General features: G+C 54.9%; 1 protein-coding gene across 3 annotated transcripts; it reads left to right on the top strand.

Moving 5' to 3' along the window:
• Window positions 1–912: 912 nt before the first annotated feature.
• Window positions 913–24,620, top strand: Cd276 (CD276 molecule). Of its 3 annotated transcripts, XM_023712631.1 has the most exons (10): window positions 915–1,207; window positions 14,239–14,371; window positions 15,386–15,724; window positions 15,894–16,208; window positions 16,734–17,072; window positions 17,243–17,539; window positions 21,023–21,157; window positions 21,959–22,000; window positions 23,212–23,247; window positions 23,585–24,620. In XM_023712631.1, the coding sequence occupies exons 1-10, from the start codon at window positions 1,028–1,030 to the stop codon at window positions 23,614–23,616; spliced, it is 1,848 nt and encodes a 615-aa protein (XP_023568399.1). In that variant the 5' UTR covers window positions 915–1,027; the 3' UTR covers window positions 23,617–24,620. The 3 variants fall into 3 exon arrangements, 2 of the variants coding, with proteins under 2 accessions (XP_023568399.1, XP_023568400.1); XR_002820591.1 differs by lacking the exon at window positions 23,585–24,620 and having other exon boundaries at window positions 913–1,207; window positions 21,028–21,157; XM_023712632.1 differs by lacking the exons at window positions 15,386–15,724; window positions 15,894–16,208 and having other exon boundaries at window positions 917–1,207.
• Window positions 24,621–25,158: the final 538 nt, after the last annotated feature.

Genomic DNA, 25,158 nt, shown 5'->3' with positions numbered 1-25,158 from the left:
CTTCCCAAAGCTCTGTGATAATTTTGGGGGAATATCTAGATATAAATTGTAACGTTTTGCATTTGGATCTCCTTACCTGTAAAAATGGCTGTAACAGGGGCATTACCCTCACTGAGATATAGTGAAGATTAAGTCAGATAAAAGTGAAAAGCTTAAAATAGTGCCTGACACAGGCAGAGACATGCATAGATTCACACGTATTTTCTAAGTCCTTTCCCACCTTGTTGCTGTCACATGGCAGCAGCACAATGTTGAAGTCCCGTCATCTTTCTAAGCCTCAGTTTTTTCATCTGCAAAATGGGAATATTATCTAGCTAGGGGGCAGTTGCAAAGATCTAAGAGGCCCAACTCAGAACGCTCCGACCCCAGCCTCCGGTCTACAGCAGCCTCTGAGCCCTTGGGACCTTCCTGTCTCGTTGATGAACAGGCCCAAGGATAGGAGCCAGGATCAGATGCTTAGAGGCAAAATCGGGACAGGCCTGGCCCTGGTTTCTTCCTAGGCTGAAACTGGACCGTGTAAGGACAGAGGCTGAGGGGAGAGGGGTGTCAGGTCTACTCTCTCTTTTGGAGCTTGGCTGGCCAGCGGCCGGCCAGGGGCTTGGGGGCAGGGCAGGCCGGGTGGTCAGGCTGGAAGGAAGAGAGGAAACCATCTGGGTGGAAATTGCCCTGCGGTTGGCTCTGGCGCCCTCGACTTTGTATTTATAGAGAGCTCCCAGCAGCCTAATTCCTTGCCTAGCGGTTAACTCTTTCCTAGCCGCGGTCCCAGCCTACCGCCCAGGAACCACGCGGGTCCGGATTGCGACAGTCGGATTCCAGCAGTGTGGGGGCTGGGAGGAGTCAGTGACAATCACCCGTCCCGCTCTACTCGGCCCTAGAAGTGTAGTACCCGGGTGTGTGTGTGGGCGGGGCAGCCAGCAGACCAGCGCCCCCTTCCCCGAGCGCGCCCCGGGGTCCCCGAGCGGGGTGGGGTCGGGGGCGGAGTCCACAATCCGGCCCTGCCCTGCGGGCGGGCTTAGGCCTTCGCCCCATGCTACAGCTGCGGGGCCAATCCGGGATCGGGGGCGCTCCCCGGCCTCCTTTCCGGGCCCTGGGCTTCCTCTGGCTGCCGCCCCGCCCCTCGGGCTCCCAGCCGCCCCCGGCCCCCATTCGGGCCGGGCCTGAAGGCGGCGGCGGCGGCTACAGTCCCGCGAGTGGCGGCAGCGGCGCGGTGAGTGCCGCGTGGCTGGGCGCGCGTGGCGGGGCGGGGCGGGGCGGCCTTTGTCTGAGCGGCCGGGCGCGCCTGGCGCCCCGTACCCCACCTTGGCGCACGTGAGCACGCAGGACCGGTTGCTCCTCTGGCTCCGAGGCGCAGATCCACTGCACCCCCAGCCTGGCCTCCCTTCCTGGGGCGGAGAGGGGGCTGGGGCTCCATCGGAGCCCCAGACCCTGGGCGCGGAGCGGGCTGCAGAGGTGGATCTGTCTGTGCGGGCTGGGCTGGAAGCTCAAGAAAGCGGGGAGCCTGGACTGGGAGAGAAGCTGAGGCCCCAGTTCCTCCTAAGCCCCGCGCGCCCAGGACACGAGACACTGGGTGGGTCTCGTGCTTGCAGCTGGGGGGACCACCACAGGCTACAGCGGGCACCGGGCGGGGTGCAGAGTCTGGGAAGGACAGGTAGGCCCACGAAAGACTAGGGGATGAGGAGGAATCTGGGGTGCAGGCACTGGGGAAGAGGCAGGATGCAGAGAAGCTGGAGGGAACGGAGAGAAGCTGGGGCCCAGGGTGGAGGGCCCTAGGGAACTAGAGTGCAATCCCGGTGCCTGGGGCCTCTGTAGCTACTATGTTGCTAGGAGATCGGCGGATTCAGACAGTGAGCTGGCAGAGAAGTCGCTTTATTCCTAAGCCAAACCTGTCCTAATGGGAAATGCGTGACGGGTGACTCAGCCCTGAGGTCTATCATTGACAGGAAAGCAAATAGTGTGTTGTGCATGGGGAAGAGGAGTTGATTTAATTGAGAAAAACGATTTTACTGTCAAATTGGTTGTGGATAGTCTGAAAATGAGTCGGATTTCTTCATTACACCAAGGGCCCACGTCCTTTACCTATGCACACCTGTGTAGTTGTGGTACTTCAGATTGGACTGTAAGAGAGTTCTTTATTTAGTGATGCTTCCTTCCTAATTCCCTTGGACCTCTGAGAAATCCTAAGAAATGGGATGCTGGAGTGCAGCCCTCCTTGTACTTCAGGGACCTACCCTTGTGTGTTGAGGGGCCCTTCTGAAGGCCAGGGAAATTGAAGTCTATGTGAAAGCCTAAACCTGCCCAGTGGATTGTGCCTGAGGTGTGGCAGGCTGCGGTGTGCGGTGTGCAGCTCTGTTGGGAAGAAGGGGCTCAGATTTCCTGCTTACCTGAGAATGAGAATATTGCTTGTGTGCATTTCCCTGATCCCTGCTGGCCATGGTAACCTTCCACTTCCGTGTGACAGATGTTGCAATCAGCTTACACGGGGTGTCTGCATGGCAATGAGAGCTTTCCCTGTGACTTTGGGTCAGTCCTGTGAACATCAGTTTTTGCATGAAGGCCTCACAAGACAGTGGAACTCTTCATGGAGACAGCTTTTTAACCCATGGGTTATGTGGCCTCTGTGATGTTTTGTGTGCCCTATGACTGATCCTTAGAGATCTCTGTAGCATCACATCAGTGGTGGCTTCTGCCTGCCCCCAGGGAGCTTCCCAGTGCCCTCCTGACTCCTGTGCAGCAAGCAATGAGACCACCCCGCTGATGAGAGGAGCATGGGCTAATGCCAGCCTCAAAATTGCAGGAGAAGTGCTGGCCAGATAGCTCAGTGTATTAAAGTGCCTGCTTAGGCAGATGCAGGGACTGGGCTTCGATCCCCGCTGTGCTGGCCCTGCCCCTGGGGCACTCTTGAGATGGCCACTGAGACTGGGCATGGTGGCACGCCTATAATCCCAGCTCTTGGGAGTCTGATCTGTGTAGTGAGATCCTGTAGACCCTGTACTAAATACAAAAAAGAAAAAAAAAAAAGATGGCAGGAGAGGCAGGATTCTGACCCAGATTTCCTCTCCTGTCCTTCTTCAGCTCTGGGCACTGGCTAGAACATCTCTGTTGGAGATGTTCAGTGCCTCACAGTGGGCAGTATGCTGCATGCTTTAATCCTTACAGGGACAACAGTTATAGAAGTGTGGTCCTCTGGGAAATCTGAGGCCTTAGATTCTGGTGAACCTGACCCTGAACTTTGAAGAAACCCCTCCTTCAACACTGGTCATCCTGCAGTAGGAACTCTTCAGGTTTTGGAATGGGATTTAGGTTTGGCACTGAGCTGGGCAACACAGTTTGGGAGCAGAGAGCCAGTGTGGCCCTAGAGCCATTTGTTGGGATTCTAGATACCCAAAGAGACTCTTTACAGAGTGGTGTAGATCAAGTGTCTCACCTATTGCCAGACAGTTCTTGGTTACAGGGTTTGGCCTGTGTGCAGAAAAATGACCCACATTCAAGCAGGCTCTGAGATTGTGACCACCTGGGGCTGCTGAGTCACAGGGGCAGGGGAGAAGGAAGAAGGGCAGGGTGATGTCACTGCCCAGGAGTTTATTTTCCTCTGAGTGGGTGGTGACTTCTCATTGCTGTCCTTTTCCCACACCCTCCAGGCAAGAGTGCCGGGGAAGTCCACCAGCAAGTGGTGGAGGTCGAAGCCAGGGCCTGGGGGTGTGGGAAAGGAGCTCAAGATGGACAACACAGTGGGGGGAGGGCCACATATGTCTCAATCATTGCTTGCATATCCCAGTTGAACAACCTTTGCATGTGCCAGATAGGAGCCCTGAGGTTCAGGTCTGAGGCCGGGATAGTGCTGGATGCTTAATAGACATCATCCCCTGTACTCAGTCCTGTGACGTGGGTACGCTGGCTCTGTTGTATGGGTGGGGAAACCCAGGCTCAGGAATGGCAAGTCACCTGCCCACAGACACACAGCTGGCCTAGCAAATGTGCTCAGGGTCCCTAGGACAGAGGGGGCTCATCTGGGAGACAGGGAGAGGGCGGGCCCAACATGGTGATCCAGATCCTAGTGGTCCTCACATGTGGCTGGGGCCATTGATGAGTGGTCCTTGTCATACTGATGCACTGGGCACATGCCACAGTACAGGTTGGAGCCCATGATGCTTAGAGCCTTGACCAGGATTCTGGAGAGAAGAGGGGAACAGGACCTCTGGAATGAGCCAGACCCTGAGATGAAGAAGAATTAGGTATTTGCCACTTTGGGGTGGGGTTGGGGCTCTAGAAGGAAAGGGGGAGGCACAGAAAGGCTAGATAGAGGTCCTGGCACCCACACTTATAACAGGTCCAGTGGAAGGGAAGCTCATGCAGAAAAGGCCCGGAAGGACTTTCTCCATGCCTCTGGCAGTAATAGCAGCAACAGGAATAATTATTATTGCTCTTTTCATGTTGGCACTTGTATAAGTCTTTTTTTATTTTCTTATTCTCCCAGCAGCCCTGCAGGGGAGGCATTGTTACTCCTGTTGTAGAGCTGCAGAATTGAGTGTCAAGTAGGTGGAGTCATTGACAGGTGGTTGTGTGTCTAGCTGGGCTATTGGATTGGAATTTGAACCCAGAGCTGCCTGCTCCTGAGTCCTTGCTGTGCCCCGGGCAGCAGGCAAGACAGCCTATTGGTTCCATGTAACAAAAAAGTCCAGGCCTAGAAGGTCTCAAGAGCTGGCTCCTGGCCACCTCTGTTAATGAATGCAGAAGGAGTGTGGACCCTTGGGCTGCCAGGCTCTGCCTCTAGGCTTATGAGCGTCTGTACAATAGGCACAGAGGTGGGCACTGGTCCTGTGAGCGCCAAGAGGTCATCCAGGCCTTGCTGAGTCAGCCTTTGGGGGATACAGGGAGAGTGGTCCTGCTGTCCAATGGAGTCTCCTGCACTCTCATTGCTTGCCTTCCCCCTCCAACTCCCTTCAGGACATTCCTTCTTGTCTCAGTTGGTGGGTGGGTTCCCTTTTTCCAGAGCTCTGTCTTCAGTGCCATGTGTACCCACCCTCCTGAGCACCCCAAGCATGTGTCAGCCAATTTCTCAGCCTCTGCATCTAGCACAGTGTCATGCATTCTATTCGGGTGGTTTTTGGGCCCAGTTGATGCAAACTCATTTAGAGGGAAGCTTCCTGGCCAGAGGGGTGTGAGAAAGGCAGGCCAGCTGCGGCAGCAGTGTCTCCCCATGTGTTCAGGCCTGCCAAGGCCTAGGGTTTTCTCTTTGTGGGTTCTGAGCTTGCCCTCAGTGTGGCAAGGACAGTGTGACTGGGGGAGCCACTCACTGTCCTGTGCTCTTTCCTGTTCCCCTTTCTCCTAGTGCTTCCTGCAGGCCCAGGGGAAGCAGGTGGAGGATGCCAGGAAGACCTTGGGTTGCTCTGCCTGGTGATTCCCAGTGACACACACAAATCACATGGAAAGGAAGAGGATTGCTCTCCTGGGTGGGATCTTGGGGCTGGGGCGTGGTGCCCAGTGGACAGCCTTGGACACAAAAGGCCCCATCTGACTCAGATTAGCAGGGAAAGGGGAGGCCAGCAAGAGGCGCTGCCTGGGAAGTTTGGAGACCCTCTTTCCTCTCCCCAGGCCTCCACCCACCCGTGGGACATTTGTTCATTAGTCCCTCAGGCTTCTTTTCCTCAGTTGAGCTCTATGCCCACCCTGAAGATCAGCCCATTTCCCTAAGTGATGCCTAAGTTCCCACATGACTTGGGATGTGGCGGAGCATGGGTCTGAACCTGTCTCCAACTCTCCAACCCCGAAGCAGTCATCTTTGTAACCACCAGGGCTCCTTTCTTTCCTGAGCCTTTTTTGTTTTGTTTTGCGGAACCGGGGATTGAACTCAGACCCTTGCACTTGCTAGGGAAGTGCTTATTCCACTGAGCCATCTCCCTGGCCCCTCCTGAGTCTCTTGTGTGACACCCACCCAGCATGTGAATCTGAGCTCATCTTGGACAGTGGCCCGGGCCTTACACCACCATGGCTTAGGAGACAGTGAAGACGCAGAACAGCCAGTGCTTGCAACCCTGTCTGAAATCCACGTGACTCTTTGATGTTGCTCTTTTTCTGTTTTCTTTTGTTTATTGTGAAATAAGTACACATTCCTTGTCAAAAACGGAATGAGGGGTTGGGGAGATGGCTCAGTGGAATAAGTGCTTCCCTGACAAACGCAAGGGTCTGAGTTCAATCCCCGGTTCCGCAAAAAAAAAGGAATGAATCAAGTGTAGACAGTTACCCTCATTCCCAGGCGGAGCTCACCATTAGGCTTCCAGGTGCTTTTTTCACATTCAGACACCTGTCCCTCCACCCACCTGTCGGTCCATCCATCCATGCATTCATTCTTCCATCTGTTGAGCCATACTCTGAGCGCCTGTATGTGCTGGGCCCAGAATGAAGGGTGCAGTGTTAAAGAAAGCAGACTGAGGGAGGTTCCAGTGTGGAGTGAGGAGAACAGGCCCTGTGCAGTGAATAACAGAGACCCCTATAAGTGACAGACGTCCGCCATGACTTTTCTCCAGGGGCATCCAGCAGAAAGAGGTGTTACTTGGTACCATCCAGGATGATGGAACCGTGCTTTGAAAAATCTTGTGAGTTAGGACGAATGGTGTTATGTGTGGGTGCAGCTCTGTGGGGTGTGTGTGTGTGTGTGTGTGTGAGAGAGAGAGAGAGAGAGAGAGAGAGAGAGAGAGAGATGGGATATGAACCTAAGGAAATGCTCAGGGCCAGAGCAGGCAGGCTCTTAGGAGCTGAGATCCTAGCCCAGATGCTGTAAAGGGAGCACCCCTGGGGGAAACGATGGAAGGTAGTGTTTTCAGAGCACTTACTCTGACCGCTGTGTAGAGTGTACCTCAGCACTGTATCAGGTGAAGGGCTGGGCACAGTCGTACACACTTGTTATCCTAGACTCTGGGAGACTGAGGGCGGAGAATTGGAAGTTCAAACCCAGCCTGAGCAACAGAGTGAGACCCTGTCTCAAAATAAAAAGTAAAAAGGCTGGGGCTGTATCTCAGTGTGAAGGTCCTGGGTTCAATTCACACGACATCACCCTTCCCTTATAACATGGGGAGGGGAAGAGAGAAAGGGGAGCGATCAGTACAGGGCTGTGCATTCGCCCAGCCGGAGACATTGATGTAGAGAAGCAGAGGTGAAAAGAAACAGCAAAGATGTGTCAGGGAGAGCCTACTCTGAGCTCAAAGGTTTAAAACAAAAATGAGAAGGATTGGCCCAAATATTTCAGAAATGTAGGTATGTAGGGTGCTGCAGGTGTCAGGATTTCTCTCATGGTTTTAGGGCTGTGGCTGTTATCTCTGCCTGTAGTAATGTGTTTGGATCAGTTCTATAGCTTGCCAGTGGCCAGGGCCGGGGAGATGGCTCAGTGGAATAAGCGCTTCCCTGGCAAGCGCAAGGGCCTGAGTTTGAGGGCCAGACCGTCCCAGAGCTACCCTTCGTAGGTAGCCTCAGCCGGAAAGGTTTTCTTGATAGCCAAGCGGGGGAGGTCGCTGATTGGGTGCAGCTTGGCTCCCAGCCCACTCCTGATGAACCAATCAGCCGGCGGGGCGGGGTTCTCCAGTGAGTCAGAGCTGGTCACGTGCTCTGTCCTGAAGCTGGCTCTCAGCCCTCAGCACCAGATGGGCCAGGTTCCCTGCGGGAAGGCCAGGCACTGCTATCCGAAGGAGCCAATCTGGAGCAGGAGAGGGGCACTCTGGGATAAAGAACAGCTAAGACTGGCCTGCCTGGCTACGAAAGGAAGGAAGGAGCAGATGTTCGGAAGGAATTGAAATGCAGACCGGATGGGGAGGAGATAGTGCGTTTAAGTTGTGTCAACCGGGAAGGTGTGGTGCATGTGGGCGGCTGAGGCAGGAAGATTGCTGTGAGTTCTAGGCTGGTCTGGGTTCAAGGGCAGCTGGGACCACACAGCAAGATCCTGTCTCAAAAAAAAAAAAAAAAAAAAAAAAAAAAAAAAAAAAAAAAAACATTCACTGGCAGACTTCAATTTTCTGCTCGCTTCCTAGATATTTCCCTTGTTAACCATCAAAATGTGGTATTGTAAACACTTACATCACTAAACAGCTATGCACTGTGGGGCGAATTATCAAATCCCTCACGCCCTCAGTGTTCTTTTTGTGATACAATGGTAGTACCAGCTTCATAGGACTGTTGGAAGGCTTAAAGGAGTTCATATGTGTAGAAGCGATTAGCAAAGAGCCTGGAACACAGCAAAAAATTTTTTTTAAAAAATTAATTTTTATCACTGCACATGTAGTGACATGTCTTAATTTTTTCCTCACCTTCTTCTTCCCTCCTCTTCCCCAGCCCTCCCTCCTCTTGGTCCTCTGCCCCCTTCTTTTGCAAAAAGATCTCTCCCCACATTTCCTATTATGTATCTCTTATTTTGTTGTTTTATTTTTCTCATGTAGAAGATGCCATGCAATCTTTAAGCCTGTGTGTCTGATTTCTTTGGCATAACATTGTGGTTTCAAGGTGTATCCATTTTCCTACAAATGAGTCAAGTTTATCCTTCTTTATGGCAGAGTAATAGTCCACTGTGTCTATTAGAGTGTATTTTCTTTACTCATTAATTTGTTGATGGGCATATGTGCTGTTTCCAAGACTTAGCTATATGAATTGTGCTGCTGTAAACACGGTTATGCTCATATCCCTGTGGTAAGATGCCTTTACCTCTTCTGGGAAGATACCTAGAAGGGCAATAACTGGGTCAAATGGAATATTTATTTTTATTTTTTGTAGAAATATCCACACACAAGCTTTCAGCAGTTCTGGCTTCTATCATTATTTGACATAAATACATAGATGTGTATCTCATGGATAATTGTTGAAACATAGTACTTAGACACACTCTTGAGTTTAAGAATGGCAATATTTAGCTGAGCACAGTAGCACGTGCCTGTAATTCTGGCACTCAGAGACTGAGGCAGGAGGACTACTGCATATCAAGTAGTCTGTGCAACTTAGGAAGACCCTGTCCCAAAATGAAAAATAAATTTTAAAAAAAGGGCTGGAGGGTGTTTAGGCCTGGGTTCCCAACACCATGGGTGAGAGCAGGGGAATGACAGCATTTGCAAATGTATATTCATGTCTGTCCGTTTGGCTTTCTTTTCAGAACCAGGGATTGAACTCAGGCCCTTGCGCATCCCAGGCAAGCATTTATTCTACTGAGCCATCTCCCCGGCCCCTTTGGCTCTTCTTTGTAGTGCATAGCACAATGCCTGGTATATTGGTGCCAAATGAATGTTTGTGGGATGAATAAATGAATGAATGATGGTAGGTTTCAAATGGGCAAATAACCAGCTTTATAGGGAAAAAAGTAGCCTATGGCAGATTGGTGATCTTGGGAAGGAGCACTGCTCACTCCACAGGATGCACCTCAGTGGACTTCGCTGTGTGGGCAGACGTACTGTGACCTTTCCTGGTCTTGTTCTTTCTGCAGGGCCCATGACATGAAGTAGGGAGAAAACAGCATTCTTTTCTTTTTTATACCCACCAAAAAATTAGTGAGCATTTCCTGTACATCAGGGTCTGCTGAAACAGTCCTTCAAAAAAAATCGTGACTTGGTTACATCTGCTGTGGGAATAGGTCATGCCACTGAGCTGTCTACCTCAACAGGGCTACAGTGATCAACTTTGTGTTGTGGGAGTTTGGCCGAGTTAGATAACAAGGTCATGGTAGTGGGAGTGAAGGGTTTGACCTGTCCTAGTTACCAGAGAAACCTACAAAGCCACGCCCCCCCCTCCAGCAGTAGGGGTACTGCGAGACTGGGGCACTGGCGGAGAATAGAGACTTTTGCTTGTTGGCCATAGAGCCCACTGTCTCTGTTGGCAGCCTGTGTGACATGGCTGCCCACTGGTGGCATTGCCAAGAAATACGAAATACTCATGGAGCTGTAAGGAAGGGGGCAGACTTGTTCTGCGTGTTCCGAGGTTGGAATGAGGGCTGACGTGGGCTGCACCGGGGACAGATTTCAGCTCAGTAGCAGGTGGCATTTCCCCACTGAGAGCAGGCTCAGAGCCAGAGGTGTGTCATGGATGGAGGTGGCACTTGTTGCTGCAGGGATGCCGGGTGGCCTGGGAGAGCCCCTGTTTCCTTACTTGACCACGAGCTTCTGAAATTTCCCCATAACTTATCCTGGGGCCTCTTCTCCTGTTGCTGCCTCCCTCAGTTGTTGCAGCTTTGCTTCTGTCCTCTGTTCTGAGCTGAGCCCACGGGACCCTCAGGTTTGGATGGCCCAATGTTGGTGCTCAGAGCAGCTTCTTCCTCCAGCACATGCATTGTGCCCCCCACCCCCGCCTTGTCCTGTGTGACCACGTTTGCCCATGTCTTGCTGTAGCCTTGACTGTCCTCCACTCGACTCCCTTCACACAGCCCCCATGGAGCCTCCACCCTGCTGCCTCCCTGAAGCTGGTCCCAGGTAGCTCTCAGTGACCCTGCAGAGATGGTGTCAGCTGAGATTTTGAGGCACTCGTTTTAGATGTGGTTTCCTTTGGTGTTCCGAGGGTGGGGGCAGGGAGAGGAGAGATGATGGCTGCTTAAATTAGTTCAGATGCAGCGAGACCCAAAATAACTGAGTTATGCTGGGACAGATGCTCATTTCTCCTCCATGTGACCGTCTGGGTCTGTCCTCCCCAGGGCTGGTACCACAGCCCTGCAGGATGCTTGACCTGGTGCCCTGTGGTGCCCCCACTGGCAGCATGGTCCTCAAAGGCTCCTAGCATCTGCACTCCAGCCAGCGGGAGGGCAGAGGGCACAGCAGAGATGCCCTCCACTTTAAGGGCACGACCCAGAAGTTGAACCAGCAGTTCCTCTCCAATCCTATTAGGCAAAAAATGGTCACGTGGCCATACCCAGCTGCAAGGGAGGCTGGGATCTGTAGTCTGCAGCTGTGTGGCCCTGTGCCCAGCTAAACACCCTATACAAGAGGAGGGTGGGTGTCTGCCACCATCACTGTGCACATTTCAGTATGACTTGGGTGGCAGCTGTGCCCAAACCTTAAGGGTACATACATGCAGCCTTGGAATACGGGTGCAATTCTGTCAGCTTCCAGCAATCTCTTTTTATTTTTTTAAAATTTTTTTGTGGAACTGGGGCTTGAACTCAGGCCCTTGCGCTTGCCAGGCAAGCGCTTATTCTACTGAACTATCTCCCCGGCCCCTCAATCTCTTAGAAATGGGATCACTGAGCCCAGAGAAGGGAAATCACCTCGTGTAGACTGAACAGCAGAGTGTCAGCATTGGGCTTGATTTCTGCCATACCGAGGAGATCTGGTTACCAGCAGACCTGGTTATTCAGGTCTTCTGAGGCCCGGAAGGGGCCATCTTCTGCAGCCTCACCTGGGGCGGTGGTCACGGCTCTTTGGGTCCCATGCTTGAGCTCTCATGGCTCTGAGATGCCCTCAAGCGGCCCTCACTGCAGTGTATGCTGTACCAGTGTTCTGATTTGTTTGTATGCCCACAGTCCCCACCCTACTCAAAGCTGTCACCTGGTGCGTCATCTCTCTGTCTCCATTGCCCCCCTCCTGGGCACTCGGTGAATAAATGAATTCTGAATATGTGACTGAATCTGCTATATTCATGGGCTCCTTCACTTGCAGATTGTTGAAATTTAGCTCAAATTTTCTTAAAGTTAAAAAAAAAAAAAAAAAAAAAGATTAGTTCAGGTTGCTGGGCCAAGCTGGATCCAGGGCTTAGCTGAAATCCCAGAGCTCTGGGTATCTCTGGCCTCTTGTCCTCCTGGTGGGAAGTATTGGACAAGGAGTCCCTAGTGGGCACCCTCAAGTGTGGGGCATCTTGGACTGAAGGCAGGTCTCAGTCCAGTTTTCTGCTTTGGCTTTGGGGGGAGCATTTTGGACCATGCTCTGGGGCTGCCCCTGTGTCCCATTGTGCTGGGGTTGGAGGCACCCACAGTGCCCCTGGGGTGCTTCCTGGTCTCCTTTGCACTTCTTTCTGGATGGCCAACACCCTCTGTGGTCTTACTGGCAGTGTCCAGGGAGGTCCTGCGCTGGCTGAGGCTGAGATCCAGAAAGAGGAAGGGAAGAGGAGGCTGGAGGGCCAGTTGGGGACTCTCAGAGGTGCTGCCTGGGGAAGAGGATTCCCTGCTATAGGAAAGGCAGTTGAGTAGCCTGCGTTCCACATGAAGTCTGTATTCTGGAAGGCTCCAGTGTACTGACATTGTTAGTCCAGATGGGCAGTGACTGGCTTCCTGTCTAGGGCCACCCTTCTGACCCCCGAATGCCACCTTCCCCCTGCGGTGTGTTTCTCTATCCTGTTTTTAGTTCCTTGGGTGCCAGATGTTGGATAGGAGTTCTCGATGCTGTGGATTTCTCACAGCTTCCTGGGGTGGGCTGCTGGACCCCGAGTTTAGGAAAAGAATCAGGGAGAACACCCAGCACCCACCTTTGGGAGCCACTTCATATTCCCTCTGGAGGAAAGGACAAGCTCAGCTTTTGGAGAGCCCTGATAAGTGTGATCAGGAGAGGCGCTCTGCCTCCCCATAAATGTGCTTGGGCCGCAGATGCTCGTGGTGGGAAGCCCTGGGGGCAGGAGGAATGCATTTGCCCTGTGGAGCAGGGGTAAGAAGGGGCTTAAGACTGAAGGTGGGCTTACTTGTAGAGTTAACGGAAGCCATGGGAGGTTCTGGAGCAGGGTGAGGAGGTGAGCAGATTCCTGTCTTAAAAGAAGGCCCGGAGAGAGTGAGGTTGATGGGAAAAGTGGAGTTAGCAGGCTAAGTAAGGGGACAGAAAAACCAGCATGGGGGAGAAGGGTGCAGCTGGGCATTGGGGAGAACTAGACTGGCCCAGATTCTGTCGGAGTGGGAGAATGGAAGGGAACTGCGGAACCAGGGACTCCTTTGTCCTTGGCCTGGGGCTTCCTGTGGTGTGTGGTGTGTGCACTGATGCTCACAGCAGGGAGCTGCCTGCTAGGGTTTCCTGTGGGCTGGGGTGGCCTTCGCCACAGGGCAGGATGTGGTGCCCACCAAGGGTTCCTTTGTGAATGGTGCAGAAGGCTGCTGAGTCAGCAGGTGGTGAGGCTTTGAGGCTGCCAGATGTGGGACAGGAAGCGTCTGGAAAGGAAGTGGCTGCTCAGGGTTTCCCCAGTGGGTGTCTGGGGGGTGGGGGCCAGGATGCCCCCAGGGTGGCCGAGGCTGTGGGGACCCACGTGGAGGTTGGGGTTCTATGAGGGTGAGGTGTATTCCATGGAAGGGCAAGCAGGGCCAATAGGCCTGGGATCTCGCCTGTGCCCACAGGCAGATGATAAGATACACCACAGTCTCCTCTCTGGACTCTTCTTTTTGTCCTACAGAAACACAGCCAAGTAGTGTGGCTTGGCTCCTGAGGGCTGGGGGAAGTGAGGTGCCCGTATTCTCCCCGCTCAGAGGTGGCTGTTGGAGGTGGATACTGGTCCCGTGGCCTCAGCAGGATGCAGCAGGAGTGGCCCAGCGAGCAGGGGTTGTGGGACACAGGGAGATGTGGACAGCCTGCTTGAGCGAGGTGGGCCCCTCAGCAGAGGCCGGACGGGAAGTAGGGTGTGCCCAGGGAAGCCGGGGACCCCTGCCTGGCCCCACCTGGCTGTGGCCTTGGCTTTGCCTCTCAGATGGTCCTGACTCCAGCCTCCAGGCTCAGCCCTGCTCCCAGCCTCCTCCATTTCTGACCAGTCTAGGTCACTCGGCACACAAGCATTACACTAGTGGCTGGGTCTCAAGTCCCTCCTCACACATGCAGTTGTCTGTGCAAACTCTGCCCTGGGAACTTCGGCACCAGTCTTCTGCAAGCCCAAATTCTCTGCCCCAGTGAAGGCCCTTCTGGTCCGCTGGGGGTCCATACCTTCAGATGCTGCTGCTTTTATCCAGCCCCACATTTATCCAGGAGACACTGTGAGGTTAATCCATAGGAAGTTCTGCCCTGACCATGCCATTTCTTGGTTTAGGACTGCGTAGTGTCTCCTAACTGCTGGCGACAGGCACAGTTTTGGCTGAGGCCTGGCTCCTCCTCTCCCCATGGGCTCCTGCCTAAGGCCACAGTGACTCAGGTACCATCTTGCTCAACAGACCAGACACACATGTCTTCAGGGTCACAGCTGGCTGGCTCTGTCCCACCCTCCCCACTGCCAGCATCCCACCGAAGTCCCTTAGCAGGGAACCCTGCAGCATGGGCAGCTGGACCTCCCCGGGGGAGCAGGCCCTGGGGAGACAACGAAGACCTTGCTTCCTCTACCCTGCAGGCCAGGTCAGCCTTTCACCGTGGAGTGCCCAGCTGTCAGCTGCCTCACAGGAAGATGCTACATGGACCAGGCAGCCCCGGCAGGGGTGTTTGCGTGGGGACAGCCCTGGGCATGCTGTACCTCTGCCTCACAGGTGAGAGCAGGGACACAGACCCTGGCAGTGGGAGCACCCCCCACCTGGGCTTCTGCCAAGTTGGCTCTCATTTCCACCCTTGGGACCCAAGAGCAGCCTCCCTTTCCTTTGCTACCCTCCACAACCTGCCTGTAAAATGGGAATGTGAGTACTGAGGACCAAATGTGACCAATTCTGTAAGGCTTTCTTGGATTCCTTGTATAAAACAGAATGGCACTCACTCTTCAGCCCTTTCGTTTCCCAACCTTAACTGTGTCCTGTATCAGTAGACATTGTCCTCCATGGCAAGACAAAGCCAGGTCTTTGTTGCCATCTTGTGGTCATACCAGGCGGTGCACATCTCTACCGTGGCTGTTCTGATTTCTATAGAAAGGGCTTCATTGTCTCCCGCAGCGGACACCCTGATCCAGGTGGCCTGAGTTTTCCTGGGGCTTGAGGAAGAGATCCAAAGCCAGTTTAAGATCTCTGTGCACAGCAAAAATTAGGTGTTAATCCACAGTGAAAATCCCCCAAAATAAATTCTCTCTAAATTTTCCATGGATTGCTTTCTGATAGATTCAGGATGGGTCTCCCCATCTTCTGTCCCCTCTCTTTTGGTCCCTTTAACACGGACTTTGCATTTTGACTTTCTGTCATTTCTTTACGGAGCTCATGCCTCACTACCCTGTTTTAAATATGGGCATGCTTTCCTATTTTTTAAATTTTTTTAAGTAATATTTAGGAAGAGGAGAAAAGAAAAAGCACTTGTGATCCTCTTATTCAGACAAAATAGCTATTAATATGCATGTCTGTTAGGCTTCCCTTCTCAATTTATAAAAATGTAAGCAAAAAGAGGCTGAGGCAGTAAGATCACTACAAGTTCGAGGCCAGCCTGGGCCACATAATAAGTTCAAGACCGACGAGACCCTGTCTCCCAAAAAGTCAGTACTGATGGGAAAATGAAGAAGAGTGAGTCTGGGAGGACACGAGGCCACTCCCTCCAGATCACCACACCCCCGATCACCCCGCCCACAGGAGCTGTGGACGTCCAAGTCCCTGAGGACCCCGTGGTGGCCCTGGTGGGCTCTGACACCACCCTGTGCTGCTCCTTCTCCCCGGAACCCGACTTCAGCCTTACGCAGCTCAACCTCATCTGGCAGCTGACCGACACCAAACAGCTGGTGCACAGCTTCGCCGAGGGCCGCGACCAGGGCAGTGCCTATGCCAACCGCACCGCGCTGTTCCCAGAGCTGCTGGCGCGCGGCAACGCGTCGCTGAGGCTGCAGCGCGTGCGCGTGGCGGATGAGGGCAGCTTCACCTGCTTTGTGAGCATCCGAGACTTTGGCAGCGCCGCCGTCAGCCTGCAGGTGGCGGGTGAGCCGGCAGGGGGCGCCCTCGCCCCGGCCTCACTCCTGGTCCTGCAGCCCCAGCGGGAACCTCAGCTCTAACCCTAGGGCTGACCCAGGAGCTCACAGCCCCCCCCTCCCCGGCACGCCCATTGTCCTCCCCTTGTCCTTGACCCCTGCCGTGTGTCTGTCTCCAGCCCCTTACTCGAAGCCCAGCATGACCTTGGAGCCCAGCAAGGACCTGCGGCATGGGGACCTAGTGACCATCACTTGCTCCAGCTACCGGGGTTACCCCGAAGCTGAGGTGCTGTGGCGGGACGGTCAGGGCACGCCCTTGACCGGCAACGTGACCACGTCGCAGATCGCCAATGATCAGGGCTTGTTCGATGTGCACAGTGTGCTGCGAGTGGTGCTGGGCGCGAATGGCACCTACAGCTGCCTGGTGCGCAACCGGGTGCTGCGGCAGGACACGCACAACTCGATCACCATCATGCCCCACAGGACCCCTGCAGGTATGTGGCCTCGTGGAGGGAGGTTTCCAGTTCTACAGCAGGGCCTGGAGGATCCGAATCTCTCCCTACCTGAGTCCCCCAAAACAGTGAGATATGTGGTTGTGATAAAGATGAGGGTAGGAGACCACAGATTGTAGGGGGTGTTAATGACCACAGACCTTGACTCGAGGGTTTGTGGAAAGCTTAGATATGTACCCGGGCCACTAGAGAGAGAGCCTGGGACAGGAGAGGGAAAGGGTGCCTGTGTGGAGGTGGGGGTGTGTGCTCATTGCTCGGCCCCCGAGGGTCTAGCTGCCCAGGTCGGGACCCCAAGGATGGGCCCAGCAACCAAGGCTAAGCTGCTGGGCGTCTCTGATGAGGAAGACCCCAAGACTGAGAGTCCTGAGGCTTAACCTGCTTTTTCAGTCCAAAGAGAAATGGGAAGATGCCACAGAGCCTGGGGGTATAGGACTGAGGTTGTCCCGCCCTTCCTCGTTGCACCGCCCATGCCCCTCACCACCCTGCCCTTTCACTGCCCCACCCCAGGAGCCGTGGACGTCCAAGTCCCTGAGGACCCTGTGGTGGCCCTGGTGGGCACCGACACCACCCTGTGCTGCTCCTTCTCCCCGGAACCCGACTTCAGCCTTACGCAGCTCAACCTCATCTGGCAGCTGACCGACACCAAACAGCTGGTGCACAGCTTCGCCGAGGGCCGCGACCAGGGCAGTGCCTATGCCAACCGCACCGCGCTGTTCCCAGAGCTGCTGGCGCGCGGCAACGCGTCGCTGAGGCTGCAGCGCGTGCGCGTGGCGGATGAGGGCAGCTTCACCTGCTTTGTGAGCATCCGAGACTTTGGCAGCGCCGCCGTCAGCCTGCAGGTGGCGGGTGAGCCGGCAGGGGGCGCCCTCGCCCCGGCCTCACTCCTGGTCCTGCAGCCCCAGCGGGAACCTCAGCTCTAACCCTAGGGCTGACCCAGGAGCTCACAGCCCCCCCCCTCCCCGGCACGCCCATTGTCCTCCCCTTGTCCTTGACCCCTGCCGTGTGTCTGTCTCCAGCCCCTTACTCGAAGCCCAGCATGACCTTGGAGCCCAGCAAAGACCTGCGGCCTGGGGACCTGGTGACCATCACTTGCTCCAGCTACCGGGGTTACCCCGAAGCTGAGGTGCTGTGGCGGGACGGTCAGGGCACGTCCTTGACCGGCAACGTGACCACGTCGCAGATCGCCAATGAGCAGGGCCTGTTCGATGTGCACAGCGTGCTGCGAGTGTTGCTGGGCGCGAATGGCACCTACAGCTGCGTGGTGCGCAACCGGGTGCTGCAGCAGGACACGCACGGCTCTGTTACCATCACGGGTGAGGGGCCAGTGGTCAGCAGGGTTAGGATGTGAGGCGCAGCCACCTTTTTTCTGGACTCTGCATTGGAGTTTCAACAGATTTGAGTGAGGCAGGAGAATTTTTGAACGTCGGGTGCTTAGTGATGTTAGGTGCCTCCAAGTCTTCCCAACAAGAAGCCCTAAAGGATTTGCTGATACGTAATAAGCTGAATCGAATCGTTTATGATGTTTGCTCTCCTAAGCCGGCTCGCATGGTCCTTAAGCTTCTCATGCAGGGGCAAAGTACTCCCACCTGGAATCTTGAAATTTGGGCCGGGATTCTGGGCCAGCCACGGGCACTCCAGGAGTATGGTGAGGGAATTTGTAGGGGTGGCATGAATGGGTTCCAGAGGCCAGGGCACCATCTGATTCCGAAGCCCTGAGGGAGCTGGGCCTTTCCAGGTGGGCAGTGCCTTCTGTAACCCAAGGTCAACTCCTTGCAGCAACACCAGGCGGCAGGTGGGTGGCCAGGGCCAACTCTGCTGCCCCCGTGTGGCCAAACATATCGAGGCTGTCCATGGGGTGATTTCCTGAAATCTCTGGTTCCGGGACTTTTTGTTGTTGTTTTTTTTTTTTTTTTTTTTTTTTTTTTTTTTTTTTTTTTTTTTGCGGAACCTGGGATTGAACTCAGATCCTTGCGTTTGTCAGTCAAGCGCTTATCCTACTGAGCCATCTCCCCGGCCCCGCTGGTTCCCGGGTCTTTGCAAGTCCGTCAGAGGTCCACCCCTTTCTGTGCGCTGTGCGTGGCCTGGCTCCTGAGTCCCTCCTCGGGGCCCCTCGACCTTCCCAGGGTCCTCTCACATTGCTCATCTCAGGACAGTGGTGTCTATCTGCATACTTCACTTTTCTCTTTCTGTGACTTCTGCCCAATGCCAGTTTCTGACCCCAGTGTCATGCACACCTCAGGGCTCAGGGACTTCTTCCACCCTGTCTGTCCCTGGGCTCTCGGGTGATGCTCTGAAAGGTGTGTGTGGGGAGGGGGGGTTCTCTACCTCTTAGAGTTCACCATATGACCTGGCAGGGAAAGCAGAGCGTTTGCAGGAAAGCAGCAAATGTAGGGGAGGGCAAGCCCAGCAGAGAACGAGCCATTCACTGGGAAGAACAGGAGGATTTGGAAGCCTTTGCACACGGGGCAGAATCAGATGTTTGCTATGCCGTGCAAAAAGGGCTAATGAGTATAAATGGGACTGCAAGAGGGACGCTCACCCCTCCTAATTGCATAACGGTTCAGGAGCTACTGTGTAAAGGGGTTTCATGTAGACCAGTGTGGCCAGCCATGTGTCACAGATAAGCAAATTGGGGGTGGCACAGACCAGCACAGTAAATTAGAGTCTTTTGGGGGAGCCAGCACCTCCTTGAAGATTAAGCACCTGGCAAATGCACTGGTCTGCATACAACTTGGGCGGCTCCTGGCTTCTCTGTGAGGAGTCTGCACAGCTCAGCACCCGTACCCTGCAGTAGAAAGTTGAAACAGGATCAGGATCCAGCCGGGGCCTCTCAGCCTAATTGGCCTCCCCCACCTGCCAGCCTCCTGAATTTGATACAGCAGGCCTGGCCTACTTTGGAGCCCTTGGCCTGTATTTTGCTATGAGTAGCTCTGCGCCTGGTGAAACATTCTGGGATTGAGATTTTGAGCGCTCCAGCTGTCCTCTTCGTGGAGAAGAGCCTGAAGATGTGTGGCTGAGTCCTGGCTGGCCGCTCCCCTTTAGTGGGTGAAGGGGGGCAAGTTCAGTCCGTGTTCTAGGCACTGCTAGTGGCTGTGGGGTGAACACAGAGCCCCTGCTCTTGAGTCTGTCTGCAGCTCCATCCTCCCCCTCCTCCCCCTCCTCCTCCTCCTCTTCTCCCTTTTCTCCCTTCTGACACAGAGCCTTGCTATGCAGTTCAAGCTGGCTTTGAACTCACTATGTAGCCCAAGCTAACATTGAACTTGCAGCAATCCTCCTGCCTCAGTCTCCCAAGCGTTACTGAAATCACGGGTACGTGACGTCATGCCGAACTTCCAGGAGATTCTTATTATGCTTTTTGGACTGTCCCTACTGGCCTAAGGCCAACTCCTTCCTGCTCACCTAGGGTGATAGCTCCTTGGCTTCCACTGTCCAGAGCCTGCTGAAGGAAGGTCTGCTGTTGGGACCTGCCAGGGTGCTCTATGCCAGAACCTCCAACACTGCAGGGTTAAGGGACCTATGCAGAGCCTGCAGCCCCTTGCTGCCACTCCATGCCTGCAGACAGCAAAGGGAGGCAGCACTGTCTTTTAGGATTTTTTTTTTTTTTTTGGGCAGAACTGGGGATTGAACTCAGGCCCCTCCGCTTGACAGACAAGTGCTTATTCCACTGAGCCATCTCCCCGGCAGCACTGTCTTTGTTGCGTTGTTTTCCCATGAGCCTCCGCCCAGGACCCACTGGAGGGATGGAGCCATCAGGCTTTGTGCGGAGCAGCTGCAGGCCCTGGCCCAGCTGGCTTCTCAGTGCCTCTTCACAGGAGGCCCTCAGGGTCTACTGATGAGTCCGGCAGGGCTTCCCCAGGCCCGCTGGAATCCTTGTGGGACTCAGGATCCCTACCCCTGGGCCGTCACCTGTAGGCAGAGCTCAGCACACACGTCCTAGGAAGGCTGAGGTGGTTGCTCTGTGGACAGGGCAGCATCCCTGTTGTCGCTGCTTTGTCCTTCGGTGCCTCTTGCTCCTCCTCCCTCCCTCCATCTTTTCTTCTCTCTTTTTTTCTTTTTGACACAGGGTCTCACTTTGTAGTGCGTGCTGCCTTTAAAGTCACTGTGTAGCCCACGGCTTGAATTCTTGGTGATCCTCCTGCCTCAGCCTAAGTGTTGGGATTATAGGCATGTGCCACCATGCCTGGCTTTTTCTTCCTTTCTTTCCCATCCTTCCTTTCTTCCTTTCCCTCCTTCATTTCTTTCCCTCCCTACCTTCCTGTAACCCTTAAGAAAGTAACAGCTAATACTAGCTTTTGGGCTGTATACACAACAGGCTACCCCCACATTTGGCCACCAGCTGTTTCCTGTTGATCACAGACCACCGTGTCTTGGCTCCTGAGCTGCAGGATGCGGACTTCCCTGATGGGGCTGGCACTGGTGTAGTCAGGGAGGACTTCCCAATGGTGGTGGACTGGAAAGAGTCTAAAGTGCCATTGAGGAAGGGAACACAGTGCTGTGTAGGGGCTGGGAGGAGCCAGCCTTTTCCAGGGTTCAGATGCCCGCTTGGCTGGGGTTCGCGTTCCCATGGTGAGCTAGGAAAGAAAGACTGGGCACAGGAAGGGAGCTGCAGCTAGGTTCCATAATCCTTAGAGGGTTGGAGTGCGTGTGGGAAGTCAGTAAGGGCCCACGAAAGGTTGGGGTGCATTATCCACCCCAGACTCCTCAGGCCTTGCCTGCCAGAGCAGTGTGTGGGCCTCATTCACAGTGTGTCCCCACCCTGGAGATCGAGAGGTGTGTGACATCGCCTTCTCTCCCAGGGCAGCCCGTGACGTTTCCTCCGGAGGCCCTGTGGGTGACCGTGGGACTCTCTGTCTGCCTCCTTGTACTGCTGGTGGCTCTGGCCTTCGTGTGCTGGAGGAAGATCAAGCAGAGCTGTGAGGAGGAGAATTCAGGTGTGTGTTAGGGTGTCTGTGTGTGAGCATGTCCGTGTGTGTGTGTGTGTGTCCACGCACATGTATGTCTGTGCACATGTGTGCCTTGGTGCGTGTTGCTGTTGTGGACCAAGACTGGGAAAAGTGAAGGTCAGAAATGACCCAGAGGCCTGGAAATCCACTACCAAGGTGCTGGCTACTGATGTGACTGCTGTGTCAGGAGGTGGCACTGATCCCGTTAGTGAGGTGGAGCCTCTGTGGCCTAATTACTCCGCGAATTGGTACCTCACAGTGGTGGGGTAGCTCTGTAAAGCGCTCGCCTAGCATGCCCGAGGCCCTAAGGTTGATCTCCAGCACTGCCAAAAATATAATTATAACAGTCAATAAATCATACCATGGGGCAGTTGCCTTTCAGGTGAGTTTGGGGGGAACAGACATTCAAACTGTGGCAGTGGCTGTTTCCGTGGCATCTGCACTGGTGTCTAGTGACAGGATAAGGTATGGCCGGAAGGGGGTGGTGGGTTAAGGCTGAGTGTTCCAAGGGGATGGGTGTGTGTGCGCAAATCAGTGTGACCCCAAATGTGAGCCATGTATGTTTCACTGGGGGACTGGGTTTGAGGAATATGGGTAGAAGCCATGGCCAGGGAAGTGGTAAGCTGTAGGCCAGGCGTCCTGGCCTGGCCTGGCCTCTGCAGTGCCCTGCTCTGAGGTGCTTACCCAGTATCCAGCTTCTGGACCACAGGGGGTTCCCGGGTGGGGAGCGTGGGGGTGACACTGGGGCTGGGAGAGCTTTGTGTTCACTCTGCACCCTGTCGTTTCCAGGGGCTGAGGACCAGGATGGGGATGGAGAAGGCTCCAAGACGGGTGAGTCTGGGCTCAGAGGTGGCCCTTGTGACATGGATGGCACAGGGTAGGAGAGAAGACTTCGGCAGCTAGAAGGGCCAGTTGTGCTTTGGGGTTTGCGTGCAGTCTCCCCGGACTTGGGGCACAGATGAAGACCTGGGTGGATTCCCCACCCTGGCTTCCAAGTGGCTTCCTTTCTCCTATCTCTCTGTGCCCGGCCACCAAAGCTGTGGCCTTCAAATGAGCCTGTGTAGTCTGGGAGCCTCCTTAGGGTAGCAGCAGGACCTCAGGGGACGGGGCATCCTACAAGTCTCTGTCTCTCTGGCCTGTTCCCCATATGTACAGTGGGGATAACAATAGGCCCGTGGGTTCCTGGGCTAGGTTAAATGAGATAATGTGTATGAAAGACTCAGTCCCATGCCTGGTGCCTTATCAGTGCCTGGTCCTTCGAGTCCTGTGACTGGTAAGCACCCAGCTCATGCCCATCCTGTTCTTGCTAGGCTTTGGTCCTCTGGGCCTCAGTTTTCATCTGACATGTCATCTTGGCCCCAACCTTGATGGTGCCCAGGGCTGTTGTAAAGCTCCCATGGCTGCGGAGGCAGGGCCTTGCACTGTGGACCTGGTGCCTGCCCCACTGGCCTCACTTCCGGTCACCCCTGGGCTGGGAGCGGCGGCTTCGCACTGAGCCACTTGGGTTGGAGTTTCCTCCCCACCCTGCAGAAGGGAGGCAGGAGATCAGCACCTGGGGACTGCAATCAATTATGCCAGTTAATTCTCTGTCTTTTGGTGCCTGGCGCAGGGAGGTATGGAGACAGCCCTGGGATCAGACCTCATTTTTCCATGCCAGAGGAGGATGCAGTTGGCAGAAGGGGGTTGGGTGTGAGAAGGGGTAGTTCTGGAGTTCATCAGCTGGGGTCCCTGGGCCTTCTGCCCACATACCATCATCCTTTTGGACCTCCGTGCTCCTTGTTTGGGGAGCAGGCTCAGTGCACCCCCTCATCTCTGGGATACAGGATGGTTGTGCAGGAAACTGAGGCCAGGGGCGGGGAGCGACAAGCCTCTGAGTGCAGCTAGGACCTGTGGACTGAGGCATCCCAGCCGCCTTCCTTCGGTCTCCCTCCTCCCTCTTCGCCTGCCCTCCGTGCTGCCCTCCAGCAGCACGCCCTCGCTGCTCCCACGACCCCTCGCTTTGTATACTTCCCTCCTCACTGGCACGCTCTCTTCTTCTGCAGCCCTGCGGCCTCTGAAACACTCGGAAAGCAAAGAAGGTAAAGATCTGTGTGGCCCGAGATGGAGGGAGACGCGGGAAGGGGTGGCAGTGAGTTGCAAACACAGAGGCCACCAGGAAGGAGGTGGCAGTGTGAGGGGCCTGAGGGATGGAGGTGACAGGAGGATGGTGTCCCTAGGGCCGTGCGGGTACCCTCACACCAGCTCCTGCACTCTCGTCTGGGCCTCCCGAGCAGCCTTTGGTGGGCTGCTTGTCAGACCCCTCCGGCCATTGTCACCCACATCACTGCCTGACTACCTGAGCAGGTACCGAGACTTCTGCCCTAAGAGCAGAGCAAATAGCATTTACTTGTTGTTTCCTTTTCCCCTCTCCATCAGGAGAAGCAGATGATGGACATGAAATCGCCTGACCAGGCGCTGTGGCCCCCGCCCGGGGGCTCCACCCTCTGGCTGCGCTGGGGCCTCAGAGGGAGCCCTGCCCCCACCCATGGGTCCAGCTCTATCTGGGCCCAGAGGATGCGGTACACAGACCACGCTGCCGCCTATCGTCTCTTAAGGGACACGATGCCCAGGTCCTCCTGCTGCCTTATTTCTCACAGACACAGTACTGAGACCACGCCACGGCCCCGTTCCTCCAAGCCACACAGGATGCGTGGCCGCCTTTCCTCTCAGAGGACACAGCCTTCAGGTGCACTTCTGCCTTATTTCTCCAAGATGCACTACACGGTCACCTCTTGCCTTGTCTTTCTGGTGGCACTGTGCACTGATTCCCTTTCCTCAGCCCTTTCCCGACCTGCTTGTGGTCTGACTCCTGGACATCCCTGAGTCTGGAGCTGCCTCTTCTGTTCCTCCTGTTTGTGTCCTGTGCTCGGCCTCTCCACAGTGCCCAGAGACACCAGGCGCCCTCCCTGCCAACTGTGCGTGCTGGGCCACGCACCCCCCCATGCCACCTGCACCCGTGGGAAGCAGGTGCTGGTCACACTGGTTCTCTGGGGGCCTGCAGAGTGCATTTGGGGGCAGATTTTCACCCCCTACCATCCCTACACCTTACCCAGAGACTGGGTTGAGGCAGAAGCGTGAGGGGCACCCCGGTCACACCAGAGAATCAGGAGGCTTCCAGGGGTCTGTCCAAGGTGAGCCGATGGGCAGCAGCCAGGCCCCTCTAAACCTGTCCTTGCTGGCTGGAGCCCAGGGCAGACTTTGGGGACACAGAGGGGACTGCCTGCCACCATGGTGCTACTGGGGCCTGGGCGGACACGTCCAGGCTTATATGGCCAGCCCCCAGTCTCGGAAGAGTGGAGCTTCTGAGTCCTGTGTCCTTTGGTCTCTCTGCCACCCCAGGAGCAAAGATGTCTAATTTAAATGTGGGACTCTGTATATTGGGGGTGGATCTGGGGAAAATAAATGCTTTTTTTCAAAAGTTTCTCTGCAGAGTATTCAAAAGCAGTAGGGTGGTTGGGGCTGGGATGCCTGGGTCCTCATGGCCCCCTCAGTTTCCTAGCCTCAGTTTCTCTTTCAGAAAAATGTCTGGCCAAGTGGCCAGGCTCTTTGGGCAGGGAGGGTGGGGGTTGTCACACTTGTGGAAATGTCACCTCAGTTCTTTAACTCAGAAGATTCACACCCTAGCCTTGTTCAGAGCCCCTGCTAATGTCCCAGTTTGATCATAGGGACCTCATGGCCCAAGACAACACCAACACCAGGAAAGGAATTATGTACACTTCTTGACTGACCCATGGAGCTGGTATCAGGCCTTGTCCAGGACCTAGCTCTGCTCTGCGACTGAGCAGGAGACCGACCTTCTTGGACCTTGATTTTCCGGCATGAACATGGGACAGAAGTTCTAATGCCACTCTCTTGGAAAGGCAGAGGAGAGGGGTGAGCATGGCAGGCACGCGGGAAGCCAGAGACCAGGACCAGTTGGTGAGGTCTATAGTGCTTTCCCCTTGGTGTTC

The sequence above is a fragment of the Octodon degus genome, unplaced genomic scaffold, assembly GCF_000260255.1.
Source record: "Octodon degus isolate 3935 unplaced genomic scaffold, OctDeg1.0 scaffold00026, whole genome shotgun sequence".
NCBI lineage: Eukaryota > Metazoa > Chordata > Mammalia > Rodentia > Octodontidae > Octodon > Octodon degus.
The sequence above is the reverse complement of the archived record's forward strand: the minus strand, read 5'-3'. Positions and strand labels throughout refer to the sequence as shown.